Source organism: Vicia villosa, linkage group LG2, assembly GCF_029867415.1.
Source record: "Vicia villosa cultivar HV-30 ecotype Madison, WI linkage group LG2, Vvil1.0, whole genome shotgun sequence".
Classification (NCBI taxonomy): domain Eukaryota; kingdom Viridiplantae; phylum Streptophyta; class Magnoliopsida; order Fabales; family Fabaceae; genus Vicia; species Vicia villosa.
In genome coordinates, this window is record NC_081181.1 from 73,903,097 (window position 1) to 73,926,094 (window position 22,998).

At 35.1% G+C, this 22,998-nt stretch overlaps 1 protein-coding gene across 1 annotated transcript; it reads left to right on the top strand.

The window, feature by feature from the left end:
* Nucleotides 1–4,437: 4,437 nt before the first annotated feature.
* LOC131651469 (uncharacterized) lies at nt 4,438–10,864 on the top strand. Its single transcript, XM_058921132.1, has 2 exons — nt 4,438–5,429; nt 6,713–10,864. The coding sequence occupies exon 2, from the start codon at nt 6,724–6,726 to the stop codon at nt 8,197–8,199; it is 1,476 nt and encodes a 491-aa protein (XP_058777115.1). The 5' UTR covers nt 4,438–5,429; nt 6,713–6,723; the 3' UTR covers nt 8,200–10,864.
* The last annotated feature ends 12,134 nt before the right edge of the window (nt 10,865–22,998 follow it).

Sequence of the window (22,998 nt, forward strand, 5' to 3'; positions counted from 1 at the left end):
ACTCCACATCAAAGTTATCATCGACCTCTTCATCCGACAATAGGGAGTACTCAGCCTCCTTCCCAGTATTGGGACTCGGAGTATCGTTATCGACCAACTCTTTGATGAGTTTCTTTCCCAGGATCATTCCTGCAGCAAGTCTTTCATTTGCCACTTTGGCTTGCTCCTCAGTCAATTTCCTATGAAAAGGCTTCGGGTGATAATGAGAAAATCCTGCCTGCATCGTCTTCTAACCTTCATGCCCATTCTTATGGCTTCTCTGATAACGTATCCACTGAGTTCTAGTCATGGGGTTTTTGCCCTTATAGTACGGAGATATGTAATCTTTCCTCTTCGACCCACTATCAGTCCAAGAACCTTCAGCATTTGCTCCAACACCTTGAATCTGCCATTCTGGACGTTTGCCCCCTCAGAAGTTAATAGGTTTCACCCACTTCTCTTCAGGAACATCTGTCTTAGGTCGAAAAGTCTTTGGCTTCTCGAACAACTTCATGTAATTCTCATTCCTTCGACCACTGCCTTCTCCTGCATACATGAACTGACGATTCTTTCCTCGATGAGGGTCGAATCTCACCTTGTTTGCAGCATCAACATTAAAGACAGCATCACACCTTGGACATAATCCGACTTGAGAATTGTTATTATGACATCTCTCAAGGAATTTCAAAAGGCTTTCTTTTGGTTCAAGATAAACCATGCTCAAGACTTTGCCATCAGTAGCAACATCTTTCTTTTCGCCGAAACCATCAGTAGTATCGACCATTATCACATCAGAAAGCTCAGTATAGTGGGCCTCTCCGACCAGCAAGGGATCAGCGTCGACTTGCATTGATGACTTTGGTTTTTCACCAAACTGCAGCCTTCCTTCTTTCAAAGCTTTCTGCACCAAATCCCTGAAAAGGACACATTGAGATGTCTTATGACCCAAGAAATTATGAAATTTACAAAATCCTCTCTTTTTCTTTTGTTCAAGAGGAGGATTTTTAAGTCCTGGGGGTACTATGATTTGCCCATCAGTTACTAATAAATCAAATATTTCATCACATTTTGTTATATCAAACGTATATGTTTTATTAGCAAACTTTTCATTCTTGCTTTCAACCGGATTTTTATCTTTTGAGGGCTTAAGTAATTTAAAAATATATGGCGGTCCTGGCTTTAATTCAGCCACATTAACCTCACTTTCCTCGTATTCACTATCACTATCAGAGTTGAACTCATTGGTAGTAACACAAGCTATCTTTTCTTTCTTATGATATTTACTAACCCTGGCTTTTTCAGCCTTTAACCTTTCGACTTGACGCACCCTGTCTGCCAGTTGTGCCATATCCCTCAAATGTTGGGTATCTAATTTCTTCCTTATGGAATAATCTAAACCACCCGCAGCCATTTCGACTAACTCATGCTCAGGGATTTGTGTGAAACACCTAGCCTTCAACAACCTAAAACGGTTTAGATAATCATTGATCGCTTCTGTACCCTTTCGCCTCACTCCAGCTAATTCTTTCAAACTAATCTTCGACTGCCCCATATAAAACTGTTCATGAAACAATCATTCTAACTGGTTCCACGAGAACAGAGATTGTGGAGGCAAGGTCGTAAACCAAGTAAAGGCATTTTTTGTTAAGGAGCTTGGGAAATATTTCATTTTTAAATTCTCGTTGTTTGCTAATTCTCTGGCCTCTGTCTGAAACCTAGCAACATGTCCGACTGTTGATTCACCAGTCTCACCAGCAAATTTAGTAAATTTTGGGATTTTCCAACCCCTAGGCAATTCTGTTTGCCTTACATATTCTGATAATGGGGAAACAAAATTAGGCCTATGTAACCCTACATTTATCCCATTTTGAACTAGGATTTGTTCGACTACATTTAAGATATTATTGTGTCCAATATTAGCATCTTGTTGGACATTTCTACGAACTTGATCAACATCTTGATGCCTTTGTACTACCCTAGGGATATTTTGTTCAATTTGTTCCCCATTTCCCACAGTTTCGACTACTCTTGCGTTCGACACTTGGGAAGTCGGATGGTTTGGCTGTGGGGGTGCCCCAAAGAAATCTGCTATTCTGTCCATTTGTCCAGCCAATATCTCATAACTTTGGTTTGTATTATTTATCATGGGAGTAAAAACAGTCCCCATTTGTTGTGTAAGGGCATTCACCATTTCATGGTTACTTTCGTCTATCTGTTGTCGGATTGACAACATCGACATAGTACTTAGAGATGGAAACGTTTGGCTTATGTAACCTAGGTCGACCCCCTGGGTTTAATGATGTGCTTTTCGCCATCATATTATCGGAATATAATGAAAGGTTAGTGTATAAACCTTGCATCATCGACGTAGGCATTCCGAATTGAGGTTTAGAACCTGGCGGAGGTATTACTCCTTGAAACGGCGGTCTCGCCGGATTAAACGGCGACCGTACATTTGCTGGTGACGACACCAAAGTTGCTGCCGTCGATCCACCGGCATTTGCTGTCATAGTTGGGGACGAATTTGCAGCATTTTGTGACGCTGTTCCTGTCAGAACAACTCCTTGATTTCTAGAAGAATCAGAATTATTGACATTAACGTCAGACATATTAGTTAATTGTCTACCACTTCTTAATATCATACATAACTTTTAACAACAAAAATACAAAACAAATAGCAATTGACGTGTCCCACTGGGCGTGCCAATTTGTTTACCCAGAAATATGGTAAACAATCGCTAGTTTCCTTTTTAAAGGTTACTTTTGCGGAATCAACTAGAATATTCCAGGACTAATTGCTTTTCTTTGTTGTTTACGTGGATCTAATTTGTATTAAATGCAGTAATAACTTTAAAGTAAAAGAACACACTGAAATTTAAGGCTTTAAAGTAAATGCAGACGATAAAATGCAGTAAATGTGCATTGAAAATAAAACATAACGTAAATGATTGCATAAAATTAAATTGGTACGCATGCGTACATTCCAAAGTTGCACTCGTCACTAATTTTGCACAGAGATTGAGTTTGCTTGTGTTATGTAAAAATGAGGACCCCTAACTATCCATCTGAAACTTGCTTAAATAGTAAAATAAAATAACTACTACTAACGGTCGACTGATCATTAGCCGACACGCGTCCACTACATGCAACATCTTCGACTGTGAACGCTCCACGTGTCCCTTTGGGAATTGCTAAAAACCATCGTCTTTAACTTCTAACACTTTCGACCTTGAAGATAAACTTGGCAAAACGTGTAAGTCATCTGCGTATCTCAGTTGAACGACCCTGGCAACCACATACTTTTAGTCGAAGGACCTCGACTGAACAACACCTCTTAGTCGGACTATCTCGACTAAAAATATTTAATAGTTCTGCCCATATTTTTAAAGACTAGCTACCATTATTAGTAATTCTAAATTCTTAGGGTAACAATGGGATAAAGAGAAGGCGGAGAATTATTTATGACAAGTTCTTCAAGTGTCATGGGAGGATCGAAAGACTCAAGTTTATCCTCATCTGTATTTTGAATATGAGTCAAAAAGGGATATTATGGTTTCTAGTTCAAGGTCCTTTGTTTAAAGGTGAGTAATATCCTTTTCAAGATGACTAATTTCCCTTTTGAGATTGTTAATCTCACTTCGGAGACATTAGTAGTTATAGGTTTGGAAAGGGATGAAGAATGAGCTTTGTCAAAAAGTTTAGAGATATTGAAAGACTCCATACTTTTCATAAGCTTATTAGGACTTTCTTCTTTGAGGATAAGATCCTCAAGTCTTATGAAGTACTGATGTCGATCTTCTTCTTTGGGAACCTTTTTTCTATAAGATCAAACAAGAGCTCTTTCTCAGTTTTTTCTTTGGTAATGACATTAATAGAAAGGGGGGCATAACCCATAATAGGTCTCATCTTTAGATGAGTAACTATTTGAATCATCATCATAGTAGTTGTCATACCCCAAAATTTGCCCTTATATATTTACAAACGTCATTTTATTTCGAATAAATGAATCGGCACCGTTGGTAAGAATTTGAGCGTGAAAGTTATAGCACGAGGTCCCGGGTTCGAACCTCACTTTTAACATTGTCCCTTTTATTTGCTTCTAACATTAGTTTTAATTTTATTTTTATTTTTTATTCTTATATTAAAAAATCACAAAAAAACAAAAGCATTTTTATTTTAATTTTTGTATTTATAATTTAAGTTTTTTAAAATATTAATTTTTCAACGTTTGTCCTTTTTTATTCATAATAACATCAAAAATCATTTAAATAGATTTTTTTTTAGTTTAAGAAATAATTTGATTTGATTGATCAAATTAGTCACAAAATTAAAATCAATCTAATTGAATTTTTGATTTTTGATTAATGTGATTTACCAAATTAATTTATTTCCTTTTCAATTAACCTAATCTTGCTATTATATATACTAACACATTAACCCTTATAAAAAGGGAAAAAAAAAAAGGGCCGGAGGACTTTTTCCCCTAATCCACCTTCCACGTTTCTTTTTTACAGCATTCCAACCTTATTCACTCACAACCTCTTCACGTACAAAGTTCACCTCTTATCATCAATCCTTATTTTTTCAAATTCTCAAATCTCTGCAATCTTCTTCTTCCCCACAATCCTACTTGCTCCTCACACAAAAAACCATAAACTAATTCAGTCCCGAGTGCTATTTACCTTTCACCAATCTCACCTTTATTTTGTTTTCATCAATTTCCTCTGGTTGTTGTGTATGTTTGTTCTTTTTTACAGGAAAGAAGACATCGGAGATCGAACAAATGCGACGACAACAACATGTTCAATCCGGATCAAGAACACTCGCACGATTATCTCGAACACCAATTCTTCAACACAACGACGATTAACCAACAACAACTCATCGACACAGCTCCACAATCCAATACAGCTTGCATCTGTGAACACCGACAACAACGTTCATCATCATGATCTGCAATGGATGATGAACAACAAGCTTCTTTCAGCGTCGACAGTATCGTCATCACCGCTCGTTCAACCGACCCGACACCAATCGAAGCTCAGCGGTTCAAAGCGGATTTCAGCACAACAACAATCACTGCGAAGACCGACTCAACTCAGCCGGGAAACGAATCCAAATCACCGCCACTTCTGCCTGTGAATCGGCCCCACACGATTTTGAATCAAGACAATATAACCATAAAATAAGCCATATGCGTACAATAATCAAATGAACTGATTTTCCATTCATATTGATATTCAGATTCGTTGTTGTTTGTTCACTTGCAGATTGAAGGATGAACAAATAGGATTCACGCGCGGCCGCACGGACTTTGATTGCCACCAGCCCACGCCGATGCTGCAAGGACCACCGCCCAGGTGCGGGAACTCACAAGCCGCCGTCGATTTGCATTAGATTGAACAGCAGAGAGAGAGGGTTCTATCGTGAGAAGAAAGAAGAATATACAGGTCCTGTGTTTTTTTTTTCTCTTTTTCTGATATCATCAACATATTATTTTTATTTTACTTATGATAATACCATATGTCATATATTGGTGGCTCTTGTGTGCTTGAATTGGTTTGGATAAGGATAATAGGGTGAACCGAGTATGGGCATCATGTGTATAGTCATTGTTTTTATTTTACTTTAACAAAAAAAATAAAAAATAAACTGAAAGAATGGGTTTGTTCGTTTACGCTGAAAAACCAGCGAGAAAGATGAAAGAAAGTTAATTCTATTCTGTTACGTTTTGTTTGCTTTTGTGTAATCATTCATTTTTTTTTTTTATTTTCTTCTTATGCTAACTATTTTGGAAAATGAGAGATAGGTGGGGCTAATCCCTCACGTCCCTATCCCTTCATAATTTTCTTTTTACAATCTTAATCTAATTTAATTTATTAGTTATATAGTTCTAAAGGAGGATTAGTGTACATATTTTTTAAATAAGTTAAAAATTTTAGTTCAGATTATTATTAAGAAAATACAAAAAAATTATTGTATTAAATGTTTAGTTTAGTCTAAGTTAAGTTTTTATATATTTAGATTTTCAAGAATATAAAAGAGGGGTTACCTTAAAAGTTTAGGATTCATTTTAAATGTTTTCTATTGTTTGCTTTGTTTGTTTTATTTTTCAGGGGCGTTTTGGGAATTAACTGAAGGACGAATCCTATTCCCGGATTCAAGTACATCTAAGATAGGAAGTGGCATAGTCATGGCGACCTCCCTTGTGTATGCTTGGGATTGGTCAATATGAGAGTTCACGCTTGAGTTAGGCCTCTATGGGTGTTTACATGCTTCTCTTGTATGAGGGAGGTTCGTGTGGATACCTGTGGGTGAGTCGGAGCTCAAGGACCGTTAGTTACCTTTAACCCATCCTGGCTTTTAGGAACGTAGTGGGGGGACTACTCTTGATGTATGTTGAGAGCATAGTCGCTACCCGATACTACAGCTCAGATAGAATCTTTCTCAAAGTATCATTGCATGGTATGTATGTATCATGTTCGAGGGTGCTTTAGGAGGGTCGACAATTCTGAGTCACTTGGTAGAACCCGTTGCTGAAATTTCCTTATCCGTAGAAATACCCTTGGGAAGGACACTTGATCAAACTCCACGCAAGCCTTAATCCAAAAATTGTGTGATTTGTGTGGATTTACCTGTGTATGTGCATCATGCATACATGCATCATTCATACATGGCATGACTAACCCATTTCAAGGAATTGGAGGTTTTTTAACCGTATGTTGTTTTGTAGGTTGTTTGAATATGGAAACAAAAGGCCGTAAACCGTTCTTCCTCAATTTCAAGAAAGTGCCAACACAATTGAAGATTTTCTGCGACAACATCTCTGGTTCTCTCAAATTCAGTGATTCTCTCAATACACTCATAAGTTTGGTACGAACTAATGTGGATGAAGTTCTTCTCAACACCATGGTTCAATTCTATGATCCGTTACTACATTGCTTCACTTATAGAGATTTTCAGTTAGTACCATCCTTGGAAGAATTCTCCTACTTGCTTGGACTCCCTGTGCTTAATAAAATTCCTTATACTGGTAAAGAAGAAGAGCCTAAGTTGGAAGTCATTGCTGCTGCCCTGCACTTGCCAAGATCAGAAATTGAGAAGGTTTGGATTAGTAAGAAAGAGTATTCTGGATTACCCCTTGATTTCCTCTACGAAAAAGCGGAGATTCTTGCTAAAGCTTCAAGTATGGATGCCTTGGAAGCTGTGTTGTCTCTCTTAATTTATGGACAAGTTTTGTTTTTCCATTATGACAAAATTGTTGATGTGGCTGCTATCAATATATTCCTTAGCAAGAATCCGGTTCCTACTTTACTTGGTGACTTGCTACATTCTATTCATTTCCGAGCATCAAAAAGGAAAGGTTGTGTCCTAGGATGTGCTTCTCTATTGCATAAGTGGTTTATTTCGCACTTACCTCTCTCCGTAAGAAAGAATGAAGAAGGATTAACTTGGGCTCAAAGAATTATGAAGCTTTCTTTCGACGACATCCTATGGTACCAAAAGAAGTTTGAGGGAACCTTGCTATTTGATAGTTGTGGAGATTTCCCTAATATACCTCTTCTTGGTGTTCGTGGAGGAATAACTTATAATCCCATTCTAGCTCGACATCAGTTTGGCTTTGCCTTGAAGGACAAACCGCGTTCTTTGTATCTTAGTGCAAAATATTTCCATTATGATTCCGACAAAGAGAAGAAGAGAGACCTTTTCATCAAAGCTTGGATGAAAGTAAAGAAAGTTGGCGCAAAGGATATAGGAAGGAGAAATTATATGCCATGGGATCCATATTTCCAATGGGTTTATGATCGAGTTATGGAATTTGGGATGCCTTATCCATCTGATACGCCCATAGTTCCAAGGGTAGCTCCTCCTGCTGCCCCAATTGCATTTGAGCCATATATTCCTGCTCCAAATGAAGACCTGGTTGCAACTGTTAACCGACTGAAAAGGGAAAGGGAAGACTTTGAGAGACGCTTACTAAAAGTGGAAGCTGAAAAAGAGGTGTTAGTACAAGATGCCAAAGAGCGAGAGACTTTACTTGATTACTTTTCCCGCAAATGGAAGATTGAAGATTTTGTTTCTCCAGATCAGATTAATTCATGGGAAAACGAAATTTCTAGGCTTGTTCAAGAAAGAGAGGAAATGATCAAGGCACACAAGGAAGAAGTCCGGGTCCTAAAGAGGAAGCGTCGTCAGGAAGACAAAAATCCTGGAATTTAGTGTTTTTATTTATTATTAATTTCTTTTATTTTAATGTAACTTTTGGGGTTATGACCTTACAATTTAATTAATAAATAATGTTTTTTCTTTGTTTCAACACGAGTTAAAATTCTTTCAATTCCTTGAAAACATTGCATATGCATAATCATATCATTCATAAACATTACATCACAGGTTTCATAAAAGCCAATACCTCATCTTTCCGCTGTTTATTTCAGTAAGAAAGATGGATCTCGAACAATCTGTCAAAAATCTTCAGGCTCAGAATAACCAGTTCCAGAAAATAATCTTTCACTTAGCCAAGGGGCAAGAAGAATTAAAGGCACTTCTGTCCGAGAAGGAGAAGGACCAACAAAGGGAGCAAGGTGTGCAAGATAAATGGAAATCCAAACCTAAGCGATCATTCACTCCGTTGCACATGCCGATGTCTCAAGTTCTGCAACAACTGCTCAACCAGAACTTGATAACCTTATTACCTTCATATTCAATCCCTACAAATCTTGCTCCTGGGTATAAGTACCATGCGAGATGTGCTTATCATTCGAATAATCCTGGTCATGATACAGAGAATTGTGGACCGTTGAAACACAAGATTCAAGACTTAATTGATGAAAAGATCATTGACTTCAACTCACCTAAAGAACCTCACATGACTAAGGCTGTGTACAATCGGAAAGGTCGCAATGAACACAACCAATCTGTGGGGACATTTCTGATTTCTACACCAGTTCCACAACAAAGGCGCAAGTCAGAGGCACCTAAACGACAGTTCACAAAGATCAACATGACTTTGGCTGAAGCATTACAATAGATGTTGAAGAAAGGGCTAATTACTTTAAGGGATCCTCCTGTGAAGCCCAACACTTCCGCTCCTAGCTATAAGCCCAATGCGAGGTGCGCATATCATTCCAATAGCCCTGGACATGATACAAATGATTGTTGGCCATTGAAGAACAAGATTCAAGACATGATCGATGCTGGTGAAATTGAATTCAATCATCCCAAGACTCGTGATCACTGCTCCCATTCCTAGTCACGACAAGATTGATTAATGTTTAGAAGGATGAACTTTTTAGATCATTAGACTTACTTTCATTTGCGATTTCTTTTCCTGTTTGTTTAAACATTGGAATTATGATAGACATTATCTGTTTTAATAATCATCATCAGTGCATTGCATATGTTTGTCTTGAATAAATTATTTCGCTATCACTCATTTTAAATTATGTCTTTACGTTGCATATGTTTTATGATACTCAATTCCTGCTAAAGCTGTAAGCCTTTTGAGGGAGGATGACGAAAACGATACCGCAACTTCATACAGTATGCTTTTGAACGGACTATGTTGACGATGTACAGGCATTATTTCAATTCCTAAATAGTGGAGATATAAGGATGTTAATCCCTCGTCAACCCCTTTTGAGCCTAAGAAGTAGAAGTTTCTTTCTTGTGCTAATTCAAAACCCTCGCTCATAACCTGGGGCAGGGTAGTTCTCAGTTAATCTGGCTGTGCATTCTATTTTAAGAGAATCATTCAGTACACAAAGGTTTCAATCACAAGCGTTCATCCGCACACATCAAAGAAGTGTTGGAGATGTCAATCAAAAGACAATGATGGTTCATCAATCATCAAACAAGGCAGTCAATATCTTTCAAAAAAGAAAAAAATGAAAAAACGTATATACAAAGAAAAGCCTGCTAAGTCAAAAAAACAAAAAGATAACTTAGGCAAAATCAAGGCATCCCGCTGACTGTAAGCTCAAAATAGACAGTTCAGGCAAAAGTTAGGGATATCAAAAAGATGAAAAAAGAGAGAAGTTAATAAATTCCTAAACAACTCAAAGTTGTGAATACCAAAAGGAAGAAGTGACTGTCATCTCAAAAGTTCTCTTTGCTTGCGAACCATCAACATTATCAAGATCTCTTGGAACCCGAATGCATAAGTTGAATTAACTGAGTTTAGGATCGAAGAACATCACGAAGAGGGGTGGGTACAAATAAACTTTGAGCCTTTATCCTTTGCTTCTTAAACCGTGAACCAAGCCACGTTACAACCCTTGAAAGTCCTAATTGAAGCATGGTTAGTTCAAAAGTATACTGTCACCAAAAAGGTATCCTGACTCCTTAAGGTTTACCATAAATGCCGAGTTGATTTCACGTTTTTACAAACGGCATGCTGTTTTAAATATCATGTTCTTACAAATGTCATGTTTTTACATCTCCTGCTTTAATGTTTTTCAAAAACTCAAGACAAACATATGCATTGCATCTCATGAATTCATTATTAAACATATTTTGCTACATAATTCCAAATGTTAGCATCAGAAAGAATTTGCACAGGGTATAACTAATGACTCAAAGTTATCCCGACCAACACAGATTACTCCAAGAAGCAGTGTCTCCTACGTATACATGGGGCATGGCACGTTTTTCCCAATCAATCTGGGGCAATCAAGTCAAGATTCCGAGAATCTCTCAGGATGCCAAAACAATCAGGGGCATCATCATAAGTTTACGATTACTAGGGGCATGTCGCCCATAGTGCACATCTCATAAAGTCCTCGCGAGGCGAATCTTTCCAAAGTTCCTACTAACTGGGGCAAACCTACGCAAATCCAGTTTGACATCTTTATCAAATCTTCAGTGGCGTGTCCTAATCAAATCCAGGAATGGTAGTTACTATAATACTGGGGGCAACTTTCACACCCCAACAGAGTTTACATCTTCAACACTACCGGTTCTCCAACACTTTGCTCTTCTCCAAACATGGCGTATTAATGTCTTTATCCCCAAACAGGGAACATCAAGTTACTGATCGTCCCCAAGCAGAAACCATAAATCCCCAGTTAAGCATCTTCAAGACAAGATCGGACAATAAAATCACAAGGATACAGAGATTTATTTTCTCAATCAAGACAACATAAATCATACTCACATATCACATGTCACAAACATATTCATACATCGCATACATCGCTGCATAACAAATCCATAACATGCAAAGTTTCTCATTTATTTTGAGATACTCATTACATAAACACATGCATCATGACATAAGAAAACTAACCTCTACTTTTCAGGATATTACTATCTCTATTTGCAAAAGAGTTAAGTCGACACCTTTGACGGTTCCTTAACAATCTATTCTCAAGTATTAAGTCGACACCTTTGACGGTTCCTTAATACATCAAGAGTTAAGTCGACACCTTTGACGGTTCCTTAACAACACAATTCAGATATAAGTCGACACCTTTGACGGTTCCTTATACAATCTATCTGCATATCTGAGTCGATACCTTTGACGGTGCCTCAATGATATGCTTCAAAGTTAAGTCGACACCTTTGACGGTTCCTTAACAACCCACATCAAAAGTTAAGTCGACACCTTTGACGGTTCCTTAACGACACACTTCAGATATAAGTCGACACCTTTGACGGTTCCTTATACAATCTATCTGCATATCTGAGTCGATACCTTTGACGGTGCCTCAATGATATGTTTCAAATTTAAGTCGATACCTTTGACGGTTCCTTAAATAACCCAGCACAGATTTGAGTCGATACCTTTGACGGTTCCTCAACATTCAAAAAAGGGGGAAAACAGCAAAGGCAGAGATTTCGTAACAATCCATACTCCAACAACTACCAGATGGCATCTACAAGCCCATCTCCGACAAAAGTCCCTACTTCAAATAGGGCAAATTTCTGGGTATTCTAGTGTTCAATCATCTTCCACCTTCAGATACCGACTGACACACAACCCACTCTACATCTTCAGGTTTAAGAAAATTGAACAGGGGCAGCTGTCATACCCCAAAATTTGCCCTTATATATTTACAAACGTCATTTTATTTCGAATAAATGAATCGGCACCGTTGGTAAGAATTTGAGCGTGAAAGTTATAGCACGAGGTCCCGGGTTCGAACCTCACTTTTAACATTGTCCCTTTTATTTGCTTCTAACATTAGTTTTAATTTTATTTTTATTTTTTATTCTTATATTAAAAAATCACAAAAAAACAAAAGCATTTTTATTTTAATTTTTGTATTTATAATTTAAGTTTTTTAAAATATTAATTTTTCAACGTTTGTCCTTTTTTATTCATAATAACATCAAAAATCATTTAAATAGATTTTTTTTTAGTTTAAGAAATAATTTGATTTGATTGATCAAATTAGTCACAAAATTAAAATCAATCTAATTGAATTTTTGATTTTTGATTAATGTGATTTACCAAATTAATTTATTTCCTTTTCAATTAACCTAATCTTGCTATTATATATACTAACACATTAACCCTTATAAAAAGGGAAAAAAAAAAAGGGCCGGAGGACTTTTTCCCCTAATCCACCTTCCACGTTTCTTTTTTACAGCATTCCAACCTTATTCACTCACAACCTCTTCACGTACAAAGTTCACCTCTTATCATCAATCCTTATTTTTTCAAATTCTCAAATCTCTGCAATCTTCTTCTTCCCCACAATCCTACTTGCTCCTCACACAAAAAACCATAAACTAATTCAGTCCCGAGTGCTATTTACCTTTCACCAATCTCACCTTTATTTTGTTTTCATCAATTTCCTCTGGTTGTTGTGTATGTTTGTTCTTTTTTACAGGAAAGAAGACATCGGAGATCGAACAAATGCGACGACAACAACATGTTCAATCCGGATCAAGAACACTCGCACGATTATCTCGAACACCAATTCTTCAACACAACGACGATTAACCAACAACAACTCATCGACACAGCTCCACAATCCAATACAGCTTGCATCTGTGAACACCGACAACAACGTTCATCATCATGATCTGCAATGGATGATGAACAACAAGCTTCTTTCAGCGTCGACAGTATCGTCATCACCGCTCGTTCAACCGACCCGACACCAATCGAAGCTCAGCGGTTCAAAGCGGATTTCAGCACAACAACAATCACTGCGAAGACCGACTCAACTCAGCCGGGAAACGAATCCAAATCACCGCCACTTCTGCCTGTGAATCGGCCCCACACGATTTTGAATCAAGACAATATAACCATAAAATAAGCCATATGCGTACAATAATCAAATGAACTGATTTTCCATTCATATTGATATTCAGATTCGTTGTTGTTTGTTCACTTGCAGATTGAAGGATGAACAAATAGGATTCACGCGCGGCCGCACGGACTTTGATTGCCACCAGCCCACGCCGATGCTGCAAGGACCACCGCCCAGGTGCGGGAACTCACAAGCCGCCGTCGATTTGCATTAGATTGAACAGCAGAGAGAGAGGGTTCTATCGTGAGAAGAAAGAAGAATATACAGGTCCTGTGTTTTTTTTTTCTCTTTTTCTGATATCATCAACATATTATTTTTATTTTACTTATGATAATACCATATGTCATATATTGGTGGCTCTTGTGTGCTTGAATTGGTTTGGATAAGGATAATAGGGTGAACCGAGTATGGGCATCATGTGTATAGTCATTGTTTTTATTTTACTTTAACAAAAAAAATAAAAAATAAACTGAAAGAATGGGTTTGTTCGTTTACGCTGAAAAACCAGCGAGAAAGATGAAAGAAAGTTAATTCTATTCTGTTACGTTTTGTTTGCTTTTGTGTAATCATTCATTTTTTTTTTTTATTTTCTTCTTATGCTAACTATTTTGGAAAATGAGAGATAGGTGGGGCTAATCCCTCACGTCCCTATCCCTTCATAATTTTCTTTTTACAATCTTAATCTAATTTAATTTATTAGTTATATAGTTCTAAAGGAGGATTAGTGTACATATTTTTTAAATAAGTTAAAAATTTTAGTTCAGATTATTATTAAGAAAATACAAAAAAATTATTGTATTAAATGTTTAGTTTAGTCTAAGTTAAGTTTTTATATATTTAGATTTTCAAGAATATAAAAATACAAAAAAAAAATTGTTTTAATTTTAAATATTTGTTTTTATTTAGAATCTAATATAAATATTTTAGATTTTTCTTTTAATCAATAATTGTTTGAATTTTATCATTTTAATAATGCATCATATATTCGTACTAACATTTTTCTTGTTTTTACAAGGTACTACCATCGTGAGCATTGAATTGTTTTGCAGAATTCATAGCTTGTGCATGTTTCAGAGTTCCTCCGACTGCCAACCATGTCAGATCAAATTCAAAGCTAAGTACTTATATGTTGTTTATCTTGAATTTCTTTATCTTTTATTTTAGGGTTAGCAAAGTTCGCCTTCGAACCTGATAATGCACTCACCCTCCTTTGTTTGCCATTTTTTCTTTTTCAGGGTTTGTCAAATGCCAAAGCTACACCATTGGTAACCCTAAACCCTAAATCTCTTCTTTTATTATTACTTATGTCAAACCCTTTTGGGGATCCGCTGGTTTCAATTCCCCTTCCCCTTTATTGCTTTATATAAACTGGATTAGAGTCACTAATTACAAGTTAAATAACTAAATTGAACCACGTGATTGTTGCACACACGCACCCTTTTGGGGTAACCTCTCTGTTGCCTTGTTGCCTGTTGCCTGCTGCCTGTTGCCTTTGTGTTTTTTGCAGAATAAGCCACGTCCCTCGAATATGAGGATACCTCAGCCATGTTGCCTCGATAAAAAGGTCACGACCCTAAATGATGCTGCCTTCGATACACTAAAAATGATCTCGACCCTCGGAAGTTGCCTACGAAAAGGCTGAGGTATTCTCTGGTTGCCTACGAAAAAGGCTATTCTGATTCTTCCCTTAGACTACCTGCCTCTCTATGGCATGGGTCAGTCTTATGGCGAAGGATATTTCGATGACCCGTTTACCTCCAAACGAAAGGCTTCCTGCCCTCTTATGGCAAGGATTGACCCTTTCATTCTGAAAGGCTAAAAAGAGACCTATCATCTGAGTTTAAGGTAATTGCCCCTAATTGCCTTGCAATGCTCAATTTTCATATTCTTTCTCACAATTCTTCAAAAACTGGCTACGCTCATTTACGAGCTAAAGTCCACTTTTTTTCTTTCATCTACTTTTTCTAAAGACAAACGAGCAAGCAAAGCAATTAAGAGCCCATGGAAAACCATGGATGCAAAGGGTGCCTTACACCTTCCCTTTGCATAAATTACCCCCCGAACTTAGATTTCTTAAAAGGTTTTTTTCTGTTTCTTTTTGCCTTTCCGAATATTGTTTGGATAAAATAAAAGTCGGTGGCGACTCTTGCTTACCGCGACATTCCGATTAATAAAAAGTCAGTTCACCGTATTACAGTAGTCTTCTAAACTATTACTTGAGGATTCATGAATTTCTCGAGTCTTGTCATCAGAGATAAGAAGAGTTGTGATGTTGTCACAAAGCTCTTGGTCATCTTGAAATAACTCATTGATCTTTGTTTTGAGAGGGCAAGCATCAACTTTGTGTCCTAACTTTTGACACTTATAGCAACGAGCTTTCCATTTCTTGGAATTTTTTTGTAAGGTTTCTTATAAGAGTTTTCTTTATAAGAATCCTTGAAATTATGTCTTTTCCTATGAATGAAAATTTTATCTCTAGAGTCTTTAGAGAATCTTTTAGTTTTCTTAAGCTTGGAAGAGGGGGTTTGGATTTTCTGCAAGCCAAAGACTTCGCAAAAGGTTCCAACTTCCTCTCTGAATTTAGTTTTTTCGGATCCATATTTGAATTGGATTTTATGTTCAGAACAAAGAGAGAGACCTTCCTTTTAATAAAACTAAAAAGTTGGCCATAGGTAATTTCTTTGAAATTAACCTTCTGTATGGCATGTGGCTTCTTTCAGCTTTTGATCTATTCTTTCTCCAAATATTTTAGGGAGGCTAACAATAAATATTTCTTTCTAGAAATATGCATTGCAATATTCTCTTTTAAGAACATGAGTAAAGAAGACATCTTTGTACCATCTATAATTAGATAGTGTTGGACATCTTAAAAGTGATAAGACCATTTGAGAGGCAGCTATTTTTTCTTGAGGATTTCCTATGAAATACATTCCAATGGTGATGATAAGGAAATATGTAGCGTCAGTTTTTTCAACAAGACTTCCATCTTCATTTTCACGAATGTAAGTATGTTGAAAGATGTTTTGCTTGTCTTCTGAAGACATGGAATGGTCCCACCAATTCTTTAATTGACGAGTAAATCCAGTAACAATTTAAGTTGCAGCAACTTGTTCATTAATATTTTGAATTAGATAGGCATAACAAGCCATACCCATCTACTGGGGAGTATTGAGTATTTCATACTCAAATTTTCCATCTATGTTCCCTTCATGGACAACATTTCCATCAAATTTTGAAGATTTAAATTGGGATCTTTCCTCAAACTGCATATCAGGAGGAGTAGGTCTACTATAGTAATTTTTTTTCCTTAGAGTTAAATCTTATACGGCTTAATTCTTGGTTTAAGTTAGAGGTACTGGCCTCAGAATCATAATTATGAGTTTTGTCTTCCAAGTAAAGGAAATTTACATTTTTGGATCCAGAAGTCCCAACAATGCTTCTGCTAATATTTTCTGCAAGACTCATAGAAGTCATGATGACGGTGACGTCAGAATGTAATAATAATTTAAAAAAGAAGAAGAAAAGGGGAAGTCGAAAATGCCCTCTTCTCATGGACAAAACGAAAAGGACATTCTGGGGGGAAATTTGTTGGCTGAGATTTCGACAGGAAGCAAAATCCAGCCAAAGGAGTATGAAAGTAGAGCCGGCCATAAGAAGATGGGAAGAAGTCGACTGGGCCTAAAGATTTAGAAAATCCGATGCGAAAAGAAGGCTCAATCGAAGTCGCATTCATACGAAGTGATCTGAAATAAGACGTGGGCAACCAAAGTGGAGAACGTGGGTACAATAGAAGGAGAATGTGGAAATTTTGAGAGTACACATGGCGTGCAAAGAAAAAAAGGCCGCCAAAAAGCAGTTACACTTTTTTATTATAAATAAAACCTTGTAAATAGTTGTAGGGGTTCAAACTTACGCAAACCTGTACACTGTCACTCAAAGTAACCAAACTACGAGCGAAAAGAAGCGTCCTTAGAAGCTGCTGCTGCTTTATACGTTTTAGGATCATCTTCCACTTGAAGAATTATAGGAATTTTATGAACATCATTCTTGCTATTTCTTTCAACTAGATAAACGAAAATAAGTTGGGAATCAATTTCATTTGGTCCGAGTGCACAAGATCAAGCACATTTGTTTTTCTTTCAACACTTTTGAAATGTGTCTTTATCATTTTTTATTTAACACATATTTCGCATTTTTTGAAATCATGAATGTTGCATGATATCAATCCAGATTTAATTAGTCTATTCATAGTACTAATACCAATATATGCTAATCTAGAGGTCCATAATAAATTAGATTCAAGCATATAAACAGAATTAGAGAATTCATTGATAACATTGCTGGTAGTACAAAGTTTAATCATTCCTTCAGCGAAATATCATTTCCCTACAAATATACCATTACGGGTCAATATTAATTTTCCATATTCATATACAGATTTAATACCCGGTTTTCCTAACAAGTCCCCACTAATAAGGTTTCTATTCATGTCTGTACATGAAGCACATTAACAAGAGTGACTTTCTTTCTAGAAGTGAACTTGAGTTTGACGGATCCTGTTCCAATGAATCTAGATCGCACTGCATTTCCCATTTGCGCTTCTTGTCCATCATTAACTTCAGTATAGGTTTTGAATGCCGCTTTATCATAAGATACATGAACGGTTGCACATGTGTTATACCACCATCCTTGCACTTTGCCTTTGATATCCATAATTTCCCTTACTGTAGCAATTATGTCTTCATCAACATGAACAACATTAACCTCATTTTTGGGCTTATTGTGCCTGCAGTCTTGAGCATAATGTCCGATTTTGCCACATACATAGCATCCTTTTTTTGTACCTTTTAATCCACCATAGTTTTTGAACTTGTTATATTCTTTCTTTGGGACGAGATGGTTCTTCATGCCATTATATTTTTACTTTCCTTTTGCAGCAACATCATTTGCCTTAGCAAATCCATAAGACTCATTTTTTTACGATCCTTCGTTTCCTCCTCGATTCGAAGATGTTTATGAAGTTTCTCCAATGAGAAATCCCCAGAACTATGCAACAATTTCTTTATGTATCCTTTCCACGAAGGTTGCAATTTTTCTATGATTTCACCGACTTGGAAATCTTCAGGACTGTCAATTTTCACGACTTTTATTTTATTCACGAGAACCTGTAACTCGTGTACTTGTGCAACAGTCGGCTTGGAATCCAACATTTTAAAATCAAAGTATTTAGATATTAAGAACTTTTTCGTACGCTCTTCTTCAGCCATTAATTTGAATTCAAGTGCTTTCCATATTTCCTTTGTATATGCATTATTGGTGTAGAGATCATAGAGACGATTGTATAATGTGTTCAGAATAAGTCCACGGCCGAGCAATTCATTTTCTTTTCGTTTCTTTATTTCCTTTTTGACTTCATCAGTGTCATTCTCAGTTGGTTCTAGAATTGCCTCCAAATCAGGATCCAAGACATATTGAATTTTCAGGATAGTCAGGAGAAATATCATTTTGTCTTGCCAACAGGTATAGTTTGTTCCATAAAAACAATCTAACTTAACAAGGTACTGGTTCATTAGTTTGATGCTTGAAACAGATGTGTCAGTGGCCTTGATTTGAGACACTATAAGATTGTTATTTAACGCTTCGAAATTAAACAAATCCAGGCTTGAAACATGAACGAAACACTTTCCTGATTGTATTTCAAGCACTCACGAATGCTTAGAGTTTTGAAGCGGGAATACCCTGGATGATTCAATCTTATCGAGTTTGCACAAGACAAATGAAAACTCGAATGCAGCAAAGAGTGTCTGAAATTTATTTTAGAGGATTTTGTTTGTGTTGTGAATTCAGAATTATGCTTTTATAGGCCATATTGATATTGTTTTACAAGGTAGCGACTCTTAGTGAAACAATTTTTATACCAAGAGTTATGATGTGATTTCTCTGATGCGTCGTGCCTAAGTACTCAAGTGTCGTCTACAAGCCTCCACTAGCGCCTCTACGCCCATGCCTTCGTACCCGGTCCCAGAGTCTGTGGTGACACCGACGAGTGGTTGTATGGATGAGACAAGTGGCATAATGCTTGGGACCACCACATTTGTCCATGTCGTACTTTATCCTCTTTTTTTCTTTTGTTAAGTTAGTGATATTAAATCTTTATAAAGACTTATAAAGTGAGTGAATATTTCTATGTGGGACTTTATCTCATGCATTTATTAACATTTACTCACTTCCATCATTTGTCATTTTGGAACATACCTTTGTAATTAAGTTCCATAAATTTCCACAAATGTTTGGGCTTGCAAAAAACAAACGGGATGAGACAGACATAATAGATGACGGGGCCCTAAAATTTTAACTTGATATGTGTTAGCTGGAGATTTGGACAACTAGAAGTTATTAAAGAGTTGTACGCTTCGAAGGAAAAAATAGCTTTATAAAAGTTTTCTTCAAGATTCTTTATGTTAAAACTTCCTCAAACGAAGCAAGGTTTGAATTGTAATATCCTCGAGGTCGAAGAAACAAGGAACTTAGGGAGTTTTTGGAATATTTTGAAAGATACATGTTGGCAAAATCACGTTGTTTCGCATTTCAGAACTTCGAGCGGGAATATTTCAAAATTCAAAGTGATACATTTGATTGGAAAGACATGTGGAAACATCAGACAATCGAGATGCATGCAATGAGACAACGTGTCATTCTATTAGCATAAGACCGTTAGGGTCGAATTAGTATAAATAAGGATCTTAGTGGTATGATTCAGGGGTGTTCATTTTGTACAAATTACTCAAAACATCACTCAAGTACCAAGCGAAAAAGAAAGAGTTTCATTAGGAATGTACGTGTAACACCAATTGCATTTTTACATTCAATCTCAGTTTTATAAATTTACGTCATTTACGTATACTTATCTTTTCTTTTCGAATCTTGTCCTTTATTTCGTGCTTTATTTTTTCCTTTATCATTACAATCAAATCTTTTAAAGTCTTTTACTCAGTTTCTATTCTTACAATTTGTGTTGCCTTTAAGCCTGTTACACATTCAAAGTATACTTTTACAATATGAACTCAACCATAAAGACTATAAACTTTTAGACACGTGTCCTAGGATCAATCTAGTCGATCCTGCAAGTAACCAGAATATATTTAATAATTTGAAAAACTAGCGGTTGTTTTACCAGAAATCACTGTAAATAATATGCGAGCAAAACAAACATGCATGTTGGATCATACCGTTTTGCCATCCATATCTAAAATCAAATCAAATTAATTATTTTTCATTCTAAAATATTCTAAGACTATGTTGTTGCTAGTTTGGAGAAGAAGGTAGAGAAGGTTTATGTAGAGTGAATTTGAAGAAAAAATTTAATATTTTTTTAACTGATATTTTATATCGGTAATAAATAAATATTTATTATTAATATTTTAATTTTTAAATTATTATAATAATATAAATTATTAAGGAGAATTTTTAATATTTATTATTGATATTTTTTTAGTGAATTTAAAGATTTTGCTAAATCCTCCAATACTCTCAAAAACCTATCCTCTAATATAATTTTTAAAATTTTTTAAATTAGGAGAATTTTTATTATGAATAAGAATAAACTTTCGAAAACTTTCACCATATATAAACTTCTCAATTCTTTCTATTCAATTTTTTCTAGAAAAAACTCTCCCATCCTTTTTTCCTCTGAAGTTCCAAACAAAAAGGCTATATTAACTCAAATGATGCCTCCGACATATTCTTAAATTTATTTTTTCATCTTAACAGATTTTAAGATTAAATATTTATCAAAATTTATAAGTGGTCCATAAATTAGGAAGGTGTGCACAATTTGGTTTTATTAATTATGTCGTTCGTGTTTGTCAAAACTTTGATACGAATAAAATCTGTTTTATTTTTTCTTTGATCTTGTTACTATGACTGGGCCTTATGACATTTGTCATCATCAAAATAGACGAATGGAATTATGGAGAGTGTTATCCAAAAACATCTATTGTTGCCTAATTTGGGCTAACATGGGAATCGTTGAGATCCACTTGCCTAATTAAGGAAGTTAATCTCATGCAATTAGCATTAAGGTGTATAATACCCAATTTGATATTCAATATGGGTGTCCGTGGTGCGGTTTAGTCGGTTTTGACGCTAAAAATTATCTAAACTGCAAGACAAAAAATGTGCAGTTTGGTTCGGTTGACTTTTAAAAACAAAACAAAACAAATGCGATTTAGATTGGTTCAGTTGATTCGGCTTTTTTTCTTAAAAAAAAATATTGATCCATATATACACATTTAGAAGAAAATATAATTTTGTGTTTTATCATTCATACATTTCATAAAAAAAATTTTAATTGTCAAAATAAGTTTAAAATCTACTTCTACTATCTATTAAATAATAATAGATTGACCAAATTGTCTAAATTACCCTTTCACCAAAATTTATTTGCACTAATAAAAGGTCATTTTTGTAACTAACAAATTAAGTATTCACTTTTTCAACTTTATTGAATGGATGTCCCAAGTGTTAGCTTTTCATTGGTCCGAATTAAATAACATTTTCCCTACAACTTTATTGCATGAATGATGACATCACATATAAGCCATGGATTATGTAAGTCATATTTAAATTTCTTTAACATTTCATTTTCCCACACTTTCTTATTTTTATTTCAATTTTTCTTAATTTATTTATCATCACAAAAATATTAATAATTTATTTTTAAATTTTAATCTTACTAAAAATTCCAAATTTCCTTAACATTTCATTTTTCCATACTTTCATTTTAATTTTTCTACATTTATCTATTATCGCAAAAAATATTAATAATCGATCATTTAATTATTATTCTCAAAAATATTAAATTATTTCACGGGCCACTATCAACTCAATATTTAATTTTTTTTAATCGATCATTACACATTTTCTCTATCTTAATTAAAATTTCAAATTTCTCTCACATTTTTTCACACTTTCTTACTTTCATTTTAATTTTTTTCTCTATTTATTTATTCATTATCTCACGGGTCACTATCAACATAATGTCTATTTTATTTTAATCAATCATTATCTTTATTTGAGAGATAATATCTTTATTTTTATTTTTGTCTCCATCTCACGATTTTTTATCATTATTTAATACAATTAAATTTCCATGATTGTTGTTTATTTTACATTTGTTTTTAAATATATTTTATATCGCATCAAATTATTTTTTTATTTCACGGGTCATTATCAACATAGTAGCTATTTCATTTTAATCAACAATTACTATTAATTGAGAGATAGTTTTTATTTTTTAATGTTAATATTTCATTTTTATTATCTTCATCTTATAGTATTTTTTTATATGATTATTTAATATAATTGAATTTATATGATCATTTTTCATTTATAATTAAACCATAGTGATCTATATAATTTTCTTTTAATTGTTGTTGGACCGTCAATTATTAAATTACCTGACCCAATTTTGCTATTGTGTTCTTAACCTATCTTAAATATTTTTTTGTGGATCATTGTTTTCTATATAATTATTGTTAAATTTACAATTAAGTAAATTATTTCATATTTTTCATTTATATTTAAAATTTTACATTTGCATTTGTTAAAATTTTATTTTTTTCTCCAACTCACATGTCCTTTTTTATATGGTTCTTTATTACACACAAAATTAGCACATGAATACGATAATAATATTTAATCTTAAGGGTCACTTTCAATACAATGCCTATTTTATTTTAAACAATAATGACTTTTA